Raw genomic sequence first — 17007 nt, 5'->3', positions numbered from 1 at the left:
AGTCAGAAAGGTTATATAGAGTTTTTTTTATTTCATGATGCATCAGTTAACGTTGCATTGAAACAGCTGGTGAAACTGTCCTTGAAAGGGTTACATTTTTAATGTAATGTATCACTATATTTGACTATGTTTTAGAGCTTTTGATTTTCAGTTCTGTTTCTGTATAGAAGTTGATTTAATAGCTTTAATTTAGCCTTTTTTTTAAAAAAAAAAAGAAAGTTGAGTAAAGGCTGTAAAGACCTTTACAACCTCCTCAGTATATCAATGTTTACAGTCCAGGGGATTTTTATATTAACATGGGTTTTCAAATGCTGACTCTCGATGACTCTTGTCTGAGTAAATCCTAAAACTTTGATTCAATTCTGACCACAGACATTCGTTGCGTGTCTTGCATATGTTGGCATTTCATGATCAATAAAACTTACTGAATAGAAACCATATCTTTGGCATTCAGATTTATTTTGAAAGTAGACACTCAAACCGGAAACCTCTCGACAGTTAATGTATTTTTCATCTGCCCACCTACAACTTTACCTACTACCACCTGAAAGCGAATTATTTGCATGTTATAAGCAACATCATCACTGGTTCATCAGCGGTTTTCAGTAAACAGTGAACATTGTGTTTATTTGCCTTGTAAATATGAGCAACGGGGGTTTTAACAACAAAATGGAACGTGGCATATCCAAATAACATGACGATATATTGTAGTGCTTGTCTGATCACATATGTGCATTACATTCCACTGACTAAATGTAATAGAGTATCCAGCATGTTTAGCATGTATCGTTCCCATGGGAACCGCAGCCCTAACCAGTGTCAGTCTGTTCGACGATGCGTTCAGCAGCGCACAACCATTGTTTGTGGTTTAAATAATTTAGCCTGTCAGACTAAGTCAAGTGTGACAATTCAAAGTCAAAAGTCCAGCTTCAGGTTGCGGGTGTCTACTTAAAAAAGAGGAGGAAGAAAGAAAAAAAATTTAACAAAACTCACAAATCCCCTTGAGGCAAATCTTATTGACTTTCCTGGCAATTTTCATTTCATGAGCGACTTTTTGGGAGTGTGCGTAGATATGGCACACAAGTCATGTTCAGGGTTCTGTTTCAAGCCGTTAAGTGTGCATCGGTCATGTCAGTGGAAGGGAAACGTTCAACATTTTCGTAGTAGATTACACACCAATAAACCAAGAAAAACAATGACACAGTTGCATGTCCATCGTCACTAATTTATTAGAGAGAAAAAAAGCTGTGGATGCAGGAATACAGAAACTAATTGAATTTGGCAAAACACAACCCTCTGAAACTGGCTTACATAAACTTTACAACAAGGCGTAGTTCATTGTGCTTTCCGTAAAGCTGGGCCTGCCTGTCCCTTTTACTTTTTAAAAACGCAGATACAAAACTTTTTACAACGTTTTTCAAACTGTGACAAGCCTGCTAACAATATTTGCTTTTAGTTGCTTTCAGGTGATATATTTTGGGAAGAACAAACATTTTACTGTTAACGGTGAGTCACGCATTAGAGACAGTAACGCAGTAACGTCACTGCTGAAAAGGAAAGGGAAAAGCCTTCTCAACCCCCCTGATGGTTTATTGGCAAAATAAACAATGTGCGCGGTGACGTGAGAGTTATGCTGTTTGTCAAGACTGTTCAAATAGACAGAGGTTCATCTTCACAGCTTTGTATGATTGATATGTGTGATATGGGAATGGTTATGCCGCCCCCCAGTGGTGATACAATGAAACTGCACTCTGGATCCAGTGCACGCCCTTACGGTTCAGCACCCTGAGGTTTGGAGGTGTTGTTTTAAAGGAACAACTCATCAGCTTTGTGCACTAAGATTAATTAACAAGGGGAAAAATACAGTGAACCCAGTCGTAATGTAATGTATTTTGTTTTAGTGAGGGATTTCTTGAAAATTAGTTTTAGTGTTTTTGAGTTTGACTCGGGAAATGTTAACATATGTCGACTCAACGTTTGCTTTTAAAGTCCTGAAAATGCAGGGATAGCCCTTTAACTTTAACTTCTTTTTTTTTAAACCTCTCAGTTTGTTATGCTACAGTGGCTAACACAATTTAAATCACTGTAGTGTTGCACAACATGCAACAGTAGATTTTTGTTTGAGGGTATTGTCAGCAAAAAAGACTGGAAGTGGAGATGTATTGCCGGACCATAATCAAGTTCAATGTGCAATGTTTTATCACTGGAAAGTATCATGATGAATATGAGGAAATAACTTGTAAAGATAAAGAACTTATTAAGCTAAATGATGACAGTTACAGATAACATGTTCTTGAACCTATAAGTGACTTCGAGAAGGTTTTATAGCAGTAGGATTCATAATGCACCAGTTTAGAATCAAATAGCAAGAAAAAAAAAAGAAATATGATAATGAGCAAACTCTGGGATCACTTAGTCTCCGAGTGCTGCTGCTGCGTTTTTCCTCTTCAATCTGTGGTAGTTGTTATCAGGTCAGAGAGTCCGTACTGATAGCTGGAATCACGTCTCTCAGCTGACCTTTAAACCCACCCCACCCCACCCCAGCCAGAGGTGTGTATACCTATACCTGGCCTCAGCTGCTCTCTAAGCTCCTTGTGGTACAGCCTTCCCTGTGCTGCTGCTGCTGCTGGGACACAAACAGACAAGCTGCACATACTAGTACGCACCACAAACACAGAGACAGAAGGAGAACAAGCAGCAAAGAAGACAAGGAGACAGACAGACGCACGGTTAGAAGGAGGAGAACGCACACCACCATGGGCTGTTGTAACAGAAGATGCGGGCTGATAGCCGGAGCTGTGTTGGGGGCTTTGCTAGCCATCCTGGGAGGCATCCTTTTTCCAGTGGGAGACATTATCATTCAGGGGACAGTGGAGAAGGTATGGTTTTCAGTTTCACCCTGGCTTAAAGGGTAGGGAGTGACAGAACGCATCAGTGTGAGAGTGTGTGTGCATATGCGGAGATCAAGGTGAATCAGGAGAAATGAGAAGGAAGAGGCGTATATTTGGAAAGCTACTTCAAATGGATTACAAGAGGCAATGCAAAAAGCCATGTGTGCCTTCTTTTCATCCTTTTGTCATCCATCCAGAAAAATCTGATCGTTTTACAGTAGATTTTTTATTTTTTCAATGTCAGAGCATCCACCTTTTTCATGTGTCAGGAGAGCTGCTGGCCTGCTGGCAGTCCTGAGGAATGTTAAAAATAGCTTGTCTGTGTGTCTGCGGGGTTTAGGAAGTCATCCTTGAGCCTGGAACGACAGCTTATGAAAACTGGTCTGCTGCAGGGACAAAGGTGTACAGGCAGTTCTGGTTCTTTGACGTAACAAACCCACAGGAGGTTATTCAGCATGGTGCAAAACCAGTGGTAAAAGAAAAAGGACCTTATACATACATGTGAGTTTGATTCTGTAACCTCATTTCTTTGTCAGTGTCCTGATAACCATTCATTTTAAAACTCCTGTAAGAGAACACCTTTCATGCTTCCTAAATTAGCCCAGAATCGGATTTATCATTTGTTGTCATGTCACAAACAACAGCTTACTTTCATCTCATGACTCTTCCTGTCTCCTATTTCAGAACAAGATATCTTGCCAAAGAAAACATTACATTCAACCCCAATGACACCGTCTCCTTCCTGCTGCCTCAGGGTGCTATCTTTGAGCCATCCATGTCGGTGGGACCAGAAGAAGACATTATCAGCTCACTCAACCTTGCAGTGGCTGTAAGTGTCAGACCAAGTGTGTCTTTCTTCGTGACTCGTCTCTACTGCTGGCAGTTTCTGTCTAGTTGATTTTAAGGTCAGCGCCAAAGCAAACTGTGCAGGCATGTGGCGGGTTGCTTTTGTATGTAATCATACATTTTAATGGCCATTTGTTCATTTTGTGGCTTTTACCCTCCAGGGTTTATCTTTTAAATAGTTTTACATGACTGAAAACTACTGAGAAAGGAATCAACTCACTGTATCTCACGAGTGTTTGAGCGGGAATCTTGCAAAAAAATGACTTGTTTTAAACACATCTAAACCCAAGGGTTGCTCTATCAGCAGTTAAGTATGATAGCAAATGCTGCAGATGATTAATTTTAGTGTTCTCAGAATATTTCTCACGTGGCAAATTCCCTTGCACCACTTTTGCCTTTTGCACTTGAGAACAAATGACTGGGAAGACTGCGTCTGTGTTTACTCTGACAAATCACATTTGTGCTGTTATGTGGGTGAAGTTTGTAGTTCTGTATACATCCTGCAATTATGGGATGTTACTAAATGATTGATTACGAACATTTACTGTATATATACACACAAAGTAGCTACTGAGACACCAAGCTCTGTTGATGGTGTCTTATTACATTGTGGACTACTATCATATACTATCAAACCGTCAAAGGGGGGAATTCATATGGCTAAAAAAATCATCTGTATGTATGCCGAATGTGAACTTCATGAATCATGCCTGATTGCTAACTGAGACAGAACCGCCCTCTTGTAAGGATTGCTCTCCCATTAGTTCTACCTACAAGCTTTTGTTTTGTTTGCCTGAAAATGGTCCAATCTGGTGAAGAAGGAGAGAGATGGAGAAAAGAAAAGGAAATAGTGGATGGCATTTACCAGGAGAAATTGAATTGTGCTGCTGAGTGCCAGATTTGCTGATTACCAAGGCAGTACTGTTCCAAAATCTGATCCCCCACAGAATTCCTCCCCCGTTTTTGGCCAGTTTATTAAAAGTACACAAACTATTCCACTAATCCTTCCAAACGCATTAATTCGTGTGTTCGGTTTATGGAATGCAGAGGTTTCCATGAGATGCAGATAATCTCAATATGCTATATTTTGAAAAAAAAATATTTGAAGTGTTTTTTATCTTCAAATTGAAGTAAATTGACTTGTTTAACATTTCAAGGAGTAGAAATGGACTGAGATATGATTTTAGAGGCCGATCCTACAGTCTGATCATAGAAATACTTTCCTGAAGCTAGAATTCAGGGTCTCAGAGCAAGTGGCAACACCATATGGTGTCTAAACATACCTACTCATGACATGAACTTCATATTTTCTATACCAGTTTGTGGAAAAATAACTCAATTAAATTGATTTGGGATGTCAGTAAACACAATCTTGATGTGTTAATGACTGTTTTCATGTCTTATACAATGGAGCATAATCTGCATTTTGAGATCCTTGTCCCATTTAGAGCAAAATAGAAGATCAAGTATGATATGCACTCAGGTGTTGCTATATTGAGACTGACAGGCCCAGTAGGAGTGTATTGTTTCCACAGTCGCAGTCGGATCTGCTGCTCGCTGTTAACTTTAGATGTTAAAGGATCAAGATGGTGTTGGCCTCAAGGTTTTAGTGAGACTGCAAATCAGTGAATGGCAACACATTAAACTTGTCCACACGTAGCGGTTTCTGGCACCCCGCTTTGTTCTCACAAACAGATACAAAATAAAACACCCACACGCATAAAAATTGAGAAAGTCTTATTTGAACTCGTGAAATTTTTTCTGACCCTCAGCGAGCAATTTTGTTGGCGACACCTTACCAAGCTGTAACAGAAACCTAAAAATGATGATGAACCACGGACAGAATTTGAGGTCCAGTTTTCAGGCTGGTGTGTGATCTATTCATCAACTGCAACCCACTTGCTGTGTGGACTATTGCTCCTTATTCTAGTTGCTCCGGCTGCCTTTTTGGCAGAATGCCCTTTGCCTGAAAGGCTTCCAGGAACACAGCTTTCTGGCAGAAGGAGGCAAATGTTTTCTCCAAAGTCATCCGGGTGTCGCTTAATCTTTTAGCCCTTTAAATTGTGAGCGCAAAGCCAAGTACGGGTTGGAAGACAGAATGGCTGAAAATATGACTTAGTTTGAAAAATTCTAGAAATTTTTTTGACCTTAGTCAAACTAAAATTCCTAAAGTAGCCAAATTTAAAACGGTAACTGTTCAAAAAAGGAAATGGTATGAATCTAAGCCTGTATCACCAACTTAAAAATACGTCTGAGGTGACAAGAACAACAACACGCCTCTGTCTTGCTTTGGACTATGGATATCAGATATGACTCAGAGATGATGTCTGATTAATGCAGAATCTAACTGGTTTATATGCAGACATTTATGTGCCTTGTCTTCAAACTCTGATAAGCTTCAAATGATGAGTGAAAGCAAAGCAAAGGCTGGTGTACGCTTGTTATTGTGGAATATCATACTCATAAAAGGATTGTTTTCTGGCTTTTCTCCTGAGGCGACAGCTTTGTTTGACTGAGCAGCAGTTTTTGCATGTTTTACTTGTGTATTGTTATGGAACCGTACTGATGCCTGGCACAACAAAGATTTACATTGACAAAAAAACTTTTCCAAATCTAAGTGTGCATTTTTCCACATTCATTTTTCAGGGAGCTTATTCACTGATTCCAGAGCCAATTCATACCCTTCTGGAGACTATGATCAAATCAAGCAATTCCTCCTTGTTCCAATCCCGCACAGTGAGGGAACTGCTGTGGGGCTACACAGATCCACTGCTGAAAGAAACTGTGGGCTTATTTGCACCTGTAAGTAAACACGTTAGACATCATAAGGATATCACAGGAGGAGCTACCCAGTGACGTGTTTGAAATGCAGTTATTCGATCAATATAAGGTCCCTAATACCTCTATCTTTCCTAGTACAATGATACTTTTGATGGCACCTACAATGTATTCACCGGCAAGGATGACATCTCAAAAGTGGGAACAATTGACTCATGGAGAGGAGCCGGGTGAGTTTATTCAGGAATAGTGACAGAGACAGTCTCAAGTTGAAGTTTTTGTTATTTGATCTAGATGTGGAATTTTGTAAAGTGGGACTTTGTGAAATATGTCTTCAGCGGTTAAATTGAAAAAGTGAAGGTCCGGCTAATTTTGCTTTGTGCCACAGGAGCTTAAAGTTTTGGAATGACAGATATTGCGACATGATCAACGGAACAGGTCAGGTTCACACTAATATTCTTACTGCCAGAATGCAGAGAAGTCTCCTGTGTGACCAGATTTTCTCTCCTTTTTGTCTTAGATGCTTCATCCTTCCCTCCATTCGTGGAAAAGAAAAAGCCCCTCTTTTTCTTCTCATCAGACATTTGCAGGTGATAAAGGGTTTCATTTATTTGGAGCTGTTTGCTGGATTTGTTATGTGGGATAGTCAGTGAAACATTTAGAAGAGCTTTTTTCCTGCCAGTGCCCACTAGAGGTCAGAGCTTTCCGCTGAAGTCTCAATAATGCTGAAGAAAAAAAAGGTACATGAACTGGACCAGCCCTTGTACTGTTTTGTCTTCAGGTCTGTGTCAGCCAGCTATGAGAAGACAGTAGATCTGAAAGGGATCGAAGTATATCGTTACACCCTCCTCCCGTCCACCCTTGCCTCCCCTCTGGACAACCCAGACAACAAGTGTTTCTGCAAAAACATGAAGACCACCAAGAACTGCACCTTGGCTGGAGTATTGGACCTCAGTTCTTGTCAAGCCGGTCAGTCACTATTGTTTTTTTTAAGCACAACATATCCAGATTTCAGTGAGAATTTAGGGCAGACCACTGTTTTGCTGCTTTATTGTTCCTCTCACGCAACAACAAGTCATCTTGAATTGTAACTGTCTCCTCCCAACTGAACAGGACGACCTATCTTCATCTCTCTGGCCCACTTCCTTCATGGCAGTAAATCACTGCAGGAAGACGTGGTTGGCATCAGCCCCAATGAGGAGCACCATCAAACCTTCCTGAATATAGAACCTGTATGAGCCCATGTGACAGATTCATTTTTAATTTTTTATTTTTAGAAGGAGCACAAGTTAACTTTGAGATGGTAATAATTCTTTTGTCATATTTTTCCACCAGACCACTGGGTTTACTCTGAGTTTCGCCAAAAGAATTCAAGTCAATATGATGTATGGACCATCAAATGTCATCACGTGAGTTGTGACTTAACTTCTGAAATGATCTTGAGGAATTTCTTGTTTGTTCGGTTTTAGGTTTTCGAGGTTCTTTTTGGATTATGCCCTCAGCTTTAGTTTGTTATCCAGCGTTTTATGCATGTACAATCTTGAAAAGTGTCAAAGTTCCGCTCCACAACAGAGGCTGGGTTTCCATTGACGAGTTAAACAAATCTGAAGGGGAATTTTTGAAAAGCTGCCAAAAGAAATTTGAAGTAATTTAAAGTGAATGAACAACTTCGTAGTGTTGCCACAACGGCTTTAGGAGTTACTTTTATCTCTGGGAATATCAGGGATATGAGATATCTGGGGAAAGTTATTTGAGTTTAATGTTTGCTTGCTCTAGCCAGAAACAGGGGTGAACCATATCATTTTAATCTCGGCCAGGCCAAGTCATTCACAAAGTTGTTTTAACTTCCCACTATGTGAATCATGTCTTCTTCAAAAGAGGCAAAACCCGCCTTAAAGGTGCTTATAAACTTGTTAGCAAATTAGCAATTAGCAAATTATTGTTTCCAGTCAACTTATTATTCTAAATGCAAATCAAAATGGCAATGCAAACCAAGCTAAAGGGAGGACGCTACTCATGAGGGGCTCAGTAAAATGTATCTGTGGTTTTGTGGCGCTGACTATTTTTGCTTAACTATTTCATGGCTTTATATGGGCTGCCATCGTAGTTTGGCATACTTACATGAAGGACATATCAAAGCAACAGTCAAAGAAAGAGAGTTTGAGGTGGAATCATGCACTAAATGTCAAATAATTAACTATCTCCCAACAGGGTGCTTAAGCAAGTCAAAGACTATACCATATTTCCTGTTGCTTGGATGAATGAGGTAAGATGAATAATGAAAAATTAAGCAGTCATGAGGAGTACAAATCAAGTAAATCATCTATTTCTGCTCTGTCTCCTGACAGACGGCCGAGTTGGATGACGAAACCGCTGACTTATTTAAGAAGGAGCTTATATCTCGCATCCAGATGTTGGAGACGATTCGACATGTACTGCTGGGTACAGGTGTGGCCATCTTCGTCCTGTGTCTCATCGCCTACTGTGTGGTGAAGAGGAGACATGACAAAAGCAAGCATGTTGCATAAAAGAGCACAGTGCATTTGAGCTGCTTTGGGACGTCCACCCTTTTGATATAGACTTGCACTTTTTTGTAATTTCACTGTTATTTATAATGTCATACCCCCACTTATATCACAGGGGAGGATACTGTGATTCTATGAAGCTCATCAGCTGAATTCCTTACCACGTTTGTTTTAATTGAAAACACTGTAACATTAACTATATCAGGGATTTCTTGAGGGAGAGCAAGTGGAAACTCCTCTCAAATGTAAGGAAATCCTTCAGGGTTTGTTTGACATCTATATGACAGAAATGTACACAGATCTAATATTGCGCAAATGTTCATAATCTTTGCTGAACCAATGTGTTCAAAATGAATAAAAGCTGAGAAAGGGAGTTCTTCTATAAGATGTCTATAAGTTGCTCCTTGTACAGGATTGTTCCATCTTTGCATCAGACTGTAAAAACGGGTCGACATCCCTCTCAGCTCAAACACAGTTCAGACCACTCCAGTGCTGATTCAAGTTTCGGCATTGTGCTCATTTTCCTCTTTACCTTGAGTGGCCTATCACTGAAATAGAGCTAGAGGGGGATTTTTATGCAATCATGAATGTTTCCATGGTTTGTTTGTGGCGAGAGCAGTATTTCTGGACAACACGAGGCCACTCTTTGTTTTACTGGGCTTTAAATGACCCTTAGCAAGCTCTCAGGAAGTGAATTGGATGCAGTGATCACTACTAACATGGAGTAAAAGTCCAGTATGTAGTGTTTATATTAACAAAGCATGGGTCAAACAGGGCCGATTCGCAAGGGAAGCAGACTGAACAGGCAAGGAGAAGGTAGAACCCCAAAAACGGTCTGACTAGTTAGATAGACGAGATCCAAAAGAAATAACAGTAGCAGGGATCAGGCGATAGGAAAAACTGGTAACAAGGAGAGATCATACAAAATAAAGAACTGACTCAGAACAAAAGGCTGACTGACTGAGGTACTGAGGAAGAATCACCAAAAAACACAATACAGGTGTGGAACAGGAATTAAAGACCTAAATGTACAAGGCAAAAACAACAAGATAATCAAATAAAACAGGAGGTAGAGGTGAGGCTGTCTGAATTAGAAAGGGGCAGAGAAATCAAAATGGGACAGCAAATTCCATGAAAACCAAGACACGGCGTCACATGGGTATGTTTGGCCTGAATCTTGATTATCACACACAACGGGGAGGATTTACTTATGACTTGAACAGTCATCTCTTTTGTCTGAAAAGCTTATGTATGCTAAGCTTTAGCTTTCCAATTCATATTTAAATGCTTGTATTTTCCTGAAACAACTCACACAATGAGTTTGCAAATGCTACCTGTTCGCTCTCTTATCAGGAGGCAACATGTAACATCACCCTCAGTAAGGAGCTATCTGGTATGTTTACACTTTAGTGACATAATGACATTTCTTTTCATGCCCTTTTCACTCGAATAATTGCCTCGGGAAATTAATTTTTCTATTTTTTTATTCGTTTTCCTGGCTGTTGGGAAAGGTTGTACATGGTATGTAACAGAAAACGGCATGGATGCCAGTGACCTTCACTTTTATTTTAGTCTCCTCCAGATGCCAACTAATACAGCTTCTTCCAAGGCCAGTGCTGATGCAAATGGTCAATATAGATTTTTCTGTATGTTGGACAGTATATTGAGTCTAGTTCTATCACAACAACACCAAATTATCTGTTCCCTTGTACAGAATCGGTAACAACTTATCAATACTATTACTATTCTCCCTAAAAGTAACATTTTACATCTAACCAATTAAATATAAAGGGTTTTGAAAAAAACAAGAAAAATGAGAGCCTCACAGTAGTTTGATTGACACAAAGAACAGTGTTGCACATCTGTCACTGCTTGTATTTCCACAGCAGCACCAGTGCTTTGCCCTCAGATGTATATGCCTTTTTAATGGTTATACTTTCATTGCTTTTAGTGCTATTACTGTGCTGAACTTCTGCCATTTTCTTAGCGATGATGCCAGGTGTTTTGGGTGAAGACTGCAGAGAGTCCAGTGGGCCTCAAACACAGTTATAAATGGTTTCAGTGCTGTGTTGACGTGTGCATTTGCACAGCAGTGTAAGCATCGTAGCTACTGATATGATATGCTCAGACGCTGGCTCATGATGATCATTTAAGAAATGGCAAAAATCAGCTAAATGAATCGTCCAACTGATTAATCTGTCAACCTAAAGTCTCTTCAAACTATGTTTATATAATGCTTGATTGGAAGCAACTTGTGGGTAAGAAATCAAAGGTAAGGTAGTCTGACTTTGTTCAAAGCTATGGTCTTACTCTGCAAAGATAACAAATTTGCAGACTCACATTCTAGCTTGTGCAGAGGCATGGCAACGTCATGTTTAAAGCTGCCAGCTATTTGGCTCATGTGTGGCAGTCATCTCCTCTAAGCTGCCTTCAAGAGGTTCGCAAAAGTGCCGTTCAAAACAGTTTGAAGAATGCTTAGTCCTACTCAGTAAAACACTTCAGGCTATTGCAATAAGCATGAATGAAAGCTGGTTGCACTCTTTCAGACTAAAGATAAAATCCAAGAGTATTACTGGGTTTTATTTTCAGAGTGAAAGGGCTTTAAAGCAGAACTCGTTAAGTTGAATAGAATAACTGTCAAATATGCTGAAACCATGACTGAACCCAGATAATTATACATCAAAATATGTAAGAGTTATCCAGTGAGAGCAACCAGTAAAAGTCAAAAGTGGTCTTTTGTTGTCTCTTATCTCTGATCATTGCTGTTTTGGTCATTACTTCGGACAGCCTCCTGGGCAGGGAGGGGATTTGGAGCCACTGCTGTCACGAGCTTCTGCTGTGAGGTAGATTTAGTTACCTTTTTGACTAGCTCATTTTAAGGTGGTTTCAAAGACATGTTACTGTTTGCAACTTAAAGACTAAACTATTTCCTACAATATTAAGTTACTTCTTTAAAGTAATATCATACACCTGGCACAATATATCATATCTTGGAATCTGTCAAGCAGACAGATGGATGATGTATTGGCCAGTAAGATAAAGTCTACACTTTAATTTGAAACCATTTATTCAGGCTACCATGACATTGATAAATACAAATACATGTTTCAGGGCACCAAAATAACACTGAGTTGAAGATGACACGATGCCTGCCGCGCGATTTTATCACATGCGGAGCAGAGATCTGCGCAAAGAAAGGTACACGCTCTTTTTTTTTTTTTCAAAATGAAAATAATACCGTTTATCTCTGCAATTTGCAGATACAGTCATAGTTAGTTGACGAATAATGTTGAAATCATATACACAACAAAGAAAGTTTTGCACAGTTTTTGCAAAGTTTTGCAAAGTTTTGCGTAACATTAATTTAAAAACGGACAAAATACTCTGTACACAAACAAGTATCTCTATCTACATTCTCTACGCTTTGGAAAAGAAAGTCTATTCACATGTGTCAAATGTTCTAACTCTCAGACTACCTCACTGACAATTACTACATTTGAAAAAAAACAGTATTTTCCTTAAAAGAATTTTGAGAAAGTGAATCCAGTGAAGGATACGCTCATCTTTCAGCTTCTACTTTGGATTGTAAACTTAACATTTCCATGTTGCTCGCTACTGTGAGCGTGTCTGCTAGTTTGGTTGTTAAAACAGAAAAAAGGGAAGAATGATGGCTCTGCTACATTACTGATGAAACATGCTTCTGTGATGGAAACGTAAGAAGTGTGTAGCAATATGCACTTTGATTACAGTGAGACTTATTTTTTTTTTTACAGCACATACAGAAATAAATAGAAGAGATCACGTGAGCAAACGTACATGGAATTTCGTTTTCTTCCAAGTACTTCAGCCCTGAAGTGCCAAAAAACAACAACAAACCCCCAAAGTTAGAAGAAAAAGGAAACACAGCATCAGGAAAAATCAGGACACACCAGAGGGACATGGCGACGTTCCTGAAAGAAAGCATGACAGACTGAAACAAACGAGAAAAGATTCCACATAAAACACTGCAGCAAAATGAGAAAAACGTTTGATAAAAAAAAAGAAAAAAAGACAAAATTTCACAAAACAGAAGACAAACACGACATTTTAGTGAACAACATTTCACAAAACGCAACAAGCGTGCTTTGTCCCTGGAGTTGTGTGAAATGTTCCGAGTTTGGTTTTGTCACATTTGCTGTATTACATGTGTTTTCTGTTTTGTTGTATTGTTCTGCAATAGTAATTGTATTGTTTTTTTGTTTTGTTTTTTGAGCCTTTTTCAAAATGATTTTATTGCGTTAAAACTTTGCGTTCTCTGGGATGCTGCGTTACGAGTTTTGTGTTTCCAGGTCCAGTTCGTCACTGTGTTTTTCACCTCAGGGCCACGGCAGTTAAGAATTCATTAGGAGTGCTTCTCATCTGTACTCTGATGTGATTGTAAACAGTGTGAAAATGTTACCTCATGTGAGCTCATAAAGGCCCAGTTGCTTTCCTGGAATAGACTACATTTTTAGTTAAAAAGTAAACATTCAAATGAGAGGACAATCTAATACTATACTAATGAATTACTTATTTCCCTTTTGCCCCTTTTCAATCACTTTTACTTGACAGCATTTTAAAGGCGTTTTAAATGAACTTCCCCTTTTTCTCAGAAGGAACAAATCCCTTTCCCGCTAAAACCGAGCCAGTTCACTTTTCACACAGAAAATGTAAGATAAGATAGCGGCATTGCAAAGTACTATCATGCGCATTATCAGCTGAAACCACAGTTTATAAATGGCAGTCACAACATGTTTGCTTCACTTCGTGTTGTGATCGTCAGAGCAAACCAACTGCTTGTGTGTTAGTGACATATCACAGCCATCTGGTCACTGTGCCTCATGCAAGAAGGAGAAATATTGCCAAAAAACTACTCCCAGAAACCCACATCCTGGTTTTACTGTACATCCACAGTGCAGCTTTTGTAGTTGAGATGAGAGCAGGAAATGAGGGTCTGTAACTGCTTTGAAGGATATTGGTTTAGAGGAAGGTGTGCGTTTCAGTTTCTGCAGCTGCCAGCTCTCTGTGTCAGACCTCTGGGATGTGATTGCGTCTATTGCGGCTCTTCCTTCGGTCCAGCAGGGGCTTCAGTTTGGCCATGTCCCCCCTCAGGGGTCCAGGCGGTTGTGGCTGCTGCAGATGTCTCTGCTGCAGGTTGTGGAACTCCCTCCTCTCTTTGCAGTACTGTTGAACAGCCAAACTCTCTGCAGGGCTGAAGGCTGCCAACAGGGCCTTAGGGTGCAAAGAGCTGGCCCATGCCCAAGGCGACTGCTGTTTGTCTGTCAGCACACTCACCATGGCCTCACTAAGCACGTTGAGACGGATTTTGGCAACGGTGCGTTTGAAGCCATTCTCTGTTGTAAGGCAGTAATAAAGGCCCTGATCGGACAGCTGGACGGAGCGGATGAGGAGACCGTGTTCGGTGGAGAGGACACGGTCACTCAGCTTTACCTGCAGAAATTCAAAGGCATGAATACAGACTGAAGAAGTGGCTGAATGACTAAATGTAATTCTGAATTATGTCACATCCGTTGCAGATGTCCAATTTAAACAGCTCTGGGATTTTAACACAATGCATCTGAAATTATGAAGAACTACTGTATATATAGTGGCTCAAATGTTGATCTTTTATGAGAGATACTCAAAACAAAAGGTAAAAGACAAGCATATTCTTCCAAAAGTATTACATTATTTCATGCTCTTTAACTGTAAATAGTTTTATTCAAAAGGAGATAGAGAGTTTGTGCAGGGCAGCAAGATTTTCTGCAATACAACCTGAAATCTCACATAGGGATGACATTGTGTTCTGTCTTCATTATACTATCATAATGGTAATACTACTCCTACCAATACTCAGTTCCTTAATGGCACTCTAATGGTTCTTCTTATTTCATCTAAAGCGAAAAAAAGCTGAACAAATTGAGAAAATCCATCCATCCATTGTCTTTACCCGCTTAATCCAAGTCAGACGGGGAGAACGTGCAAAGTCCCCACATAAGGGCCCCAGTCGGGATTCCAACCAGGAACCCTCCTGCTGTGAGACGAAGGTGCTAACCACCACATCAGCGCACAGCCCCAAATTGAGAACAGAGCCATAATTTCTGCGATTTCTCACAGATTTCACTCTCAAAATATGATAAATAAATCAAATATTTAGAAATGTTATTTCTGCTGCTTGAGTCCTCGTGAGGACCTGAAAAGTGGATCATATCTCTCCAGTTCTGAGGTGTCTTTGCTGGCTTCCTGTCCACAAAGTTGATTTTTAGAATACCGTTGCTGGAATATAAAATTTCTATCTGGTATGTTATGACCCTCCCGGGCATCTTAGGCCGTCTGGAACAGATCTACTTTCTGTCCGCAGAGATAAAACTAAACTTGGAGCAGCTCATTTCAGTTTCTGTACAACGTATGTGAAACAAACTCCCAGAGATGACAGCTCTGTTGCAACTTTCACTTCTTTTAAATAAAAGTTTTTTTTTCTGTTTGCTACTCCTTTCATTTATTTGAAGGACTTCAGTGACGTTCACTGTATTGTACCTTTTATTTTCTTTCTCATGTTTTTATTGTATGTATTGTTTTTGATACATTTAGTTTTAATGCCCTTTATGTTTCAGGTAAATCCCTACAAATTGTGTTGTTGTAAAATTGAGTGATATAAAAATAAAGACAACCTGCCTTTCATGACGAAACTGGTATTAAATGTTCATTAGACGTGACGTTTCCCCCGGAGGTGAGGCCAAAATCCATAAAAGATGTGTTTTTATCATCTAAGCGCTCTCTTTACAGGCTTTATTTAATCTTTCACAGCCTTTTATCGGACTCCCACCATTTAAGGGGTGTCAAATACTTGTAAAATGTTCCCCCACTGTGAATGTAGTCATTAGCCAAGGCCCATATTATGTCTGATCTGTATTGTGCCTAATAATGAAGCTCCCCTGCCAATAAGCCGCCACTTTGTCATTCCTCAGGCGATACAAGTCCTGATAACATATATGAGCTCTCTGGTTTGTCACAATATGTTTGATGAATAAGCAAACAATGGAGCTACACACTAAGGATAAGAAAAAGGACATTTCAGCAGGTACATCTTGAAGGATTTTTGTTGCGTCCTTGATTCCACGTTATCTTATCATGAATTATAGATCAAGCGGGCCACAAAGCTGACTTTTGACCTCCTAAAATGTCAGACTGACCTCTTTCCGCCTATCATTGTCCCTCTGAATGAGCCAGCGAATAGATGCCTGAGGAGACTTTGGAAGACACTCCAGGAAAGTGGTGTTGTTTTTCACACCGTACTGCATCATCTCCACCGCGTTCCTGTAAGCTGACACACACACACGCACACACACACACACCGGAGTCAAATGAGCCACATCAGACGTCACTTGGTGAAAGACAAAAAACCCACAGATGGTCTCAAATCTGTCTCAAGCCTCTGTAGTGACAGTGAAATGTGTACAAAAAGCTCAGTTTCACACAAGCAGCACAACTGAACCACCCAGACTTCAGTTTAAGCAGTATAGTCTTTAATGCATCAAACTAACTCACTTTCCCATTGTGTGATTTTTGTGTAATTTAAATGGTTTATCACTCAGACAGGGTTGTGACAAATTAGTGGTAGTAGCCATATGGCTGGCTCCCCAAGCTCATGTTAATTTAGAGATGTAAACTGTTCATGGTATGAAAGACTCCAGGGAATCGTTTCTCTCCTCTCATTAAACCGCACCCTGCTAATGGACCGGATACATTTCTATGAGGAATTTGTGCAAACACCTGCTCCCACAAATAAGCACATATAGTGCAGAACGCAAATGGGAAATACACACTCTCCGGGATGATTTTACTGTACTGGCAAATCTGTCAATGTCAGGCTAAACGCTACTGAGTCTGACACGGAAGGTGTCCCTTTATCAATATATGTCTAAGTTAATTATTGATAGCTGCATCAG

At 39.9% G+C, this 17007-nt stretch overlaps 2 protein-coding genes across 2 annotated transcripts in view; one reads left to right on the top strand and one right to left on the bottom strand.

Moving 5' to 3' along the window:
- Positions 1-2565: 2565 nt before the first annotated feature.
- cd36 (CD36 molecule (CD36 blood group)) lies at positions 2566-9413 on the top strand. Its single transcript, XM_072377862.1, has 12 exons — positions 2566-2879; positions 3232-3392; positions 3576-3720; positions 6384-6539; positions 6654-6745; positions 6904-6953; positions 7036-7105; positions 7297-7484; positions 7629-7747; positions 7851-7924; positions 8727-8781; positions 8864-9413. The coding sequence occupies exons 1-12, from the start codon at positions 2757-2759 to the stop codon at positions 9041-9043; spliced, it is 1413 nt and encodes a 470-aa protein (XP_072233963.1). The 5' UTR covers positions 2566-2756; the 3' UTR covers positions 9044-9413.
- Positions 9414-12089: 2676 nt separating this feature from the next.
- Positions 12090-17007, bottom strand: part of sema3c (sema domain, immunoglobulin domain (Ig), short basic domain, secreted, (semaphorin) 3C) — a 45207-nt gene continuing 40289 nt past the window's right edge. Inside the window, exons 17-18 of the mRNA XM_072377479.1 lie at positions 16252-16382; positions 12090-14509 (exon numbers count right to left, since the gene is read on the bottom strand). Of these exons, the coding sequence (XP_072233580.1) occupies positions 14087-14509; positions 16252-16382 (554 nt within the window). The 3' untranslated portion in view covers positions 12090-14086. The remainder of the gene's footprint in view (positions 14510-16251; positions 16383-17007) is intronic.

Source organism: Leuresthes tenuis, unplaced genomic scaffold, assembly GCF_036924035.1.
Source record: "Leuresthes tenuis unplaced genomic scaffold, fLeuTen1.0.hap1 SCAF_23, whole genome shotgun sequence".
Classification (NCBI taxonomy): Eukaryota; Metazoa; Chordata; class Actinopteri; order Atheriniformes; family Atherinopsidae; genus Leuresthes; species Leuresthes tenuis.
Note: the sequence above shows the minus strand (reverse complement) of the source record. Positions and strands in the feature narration are given on the sequence as shown.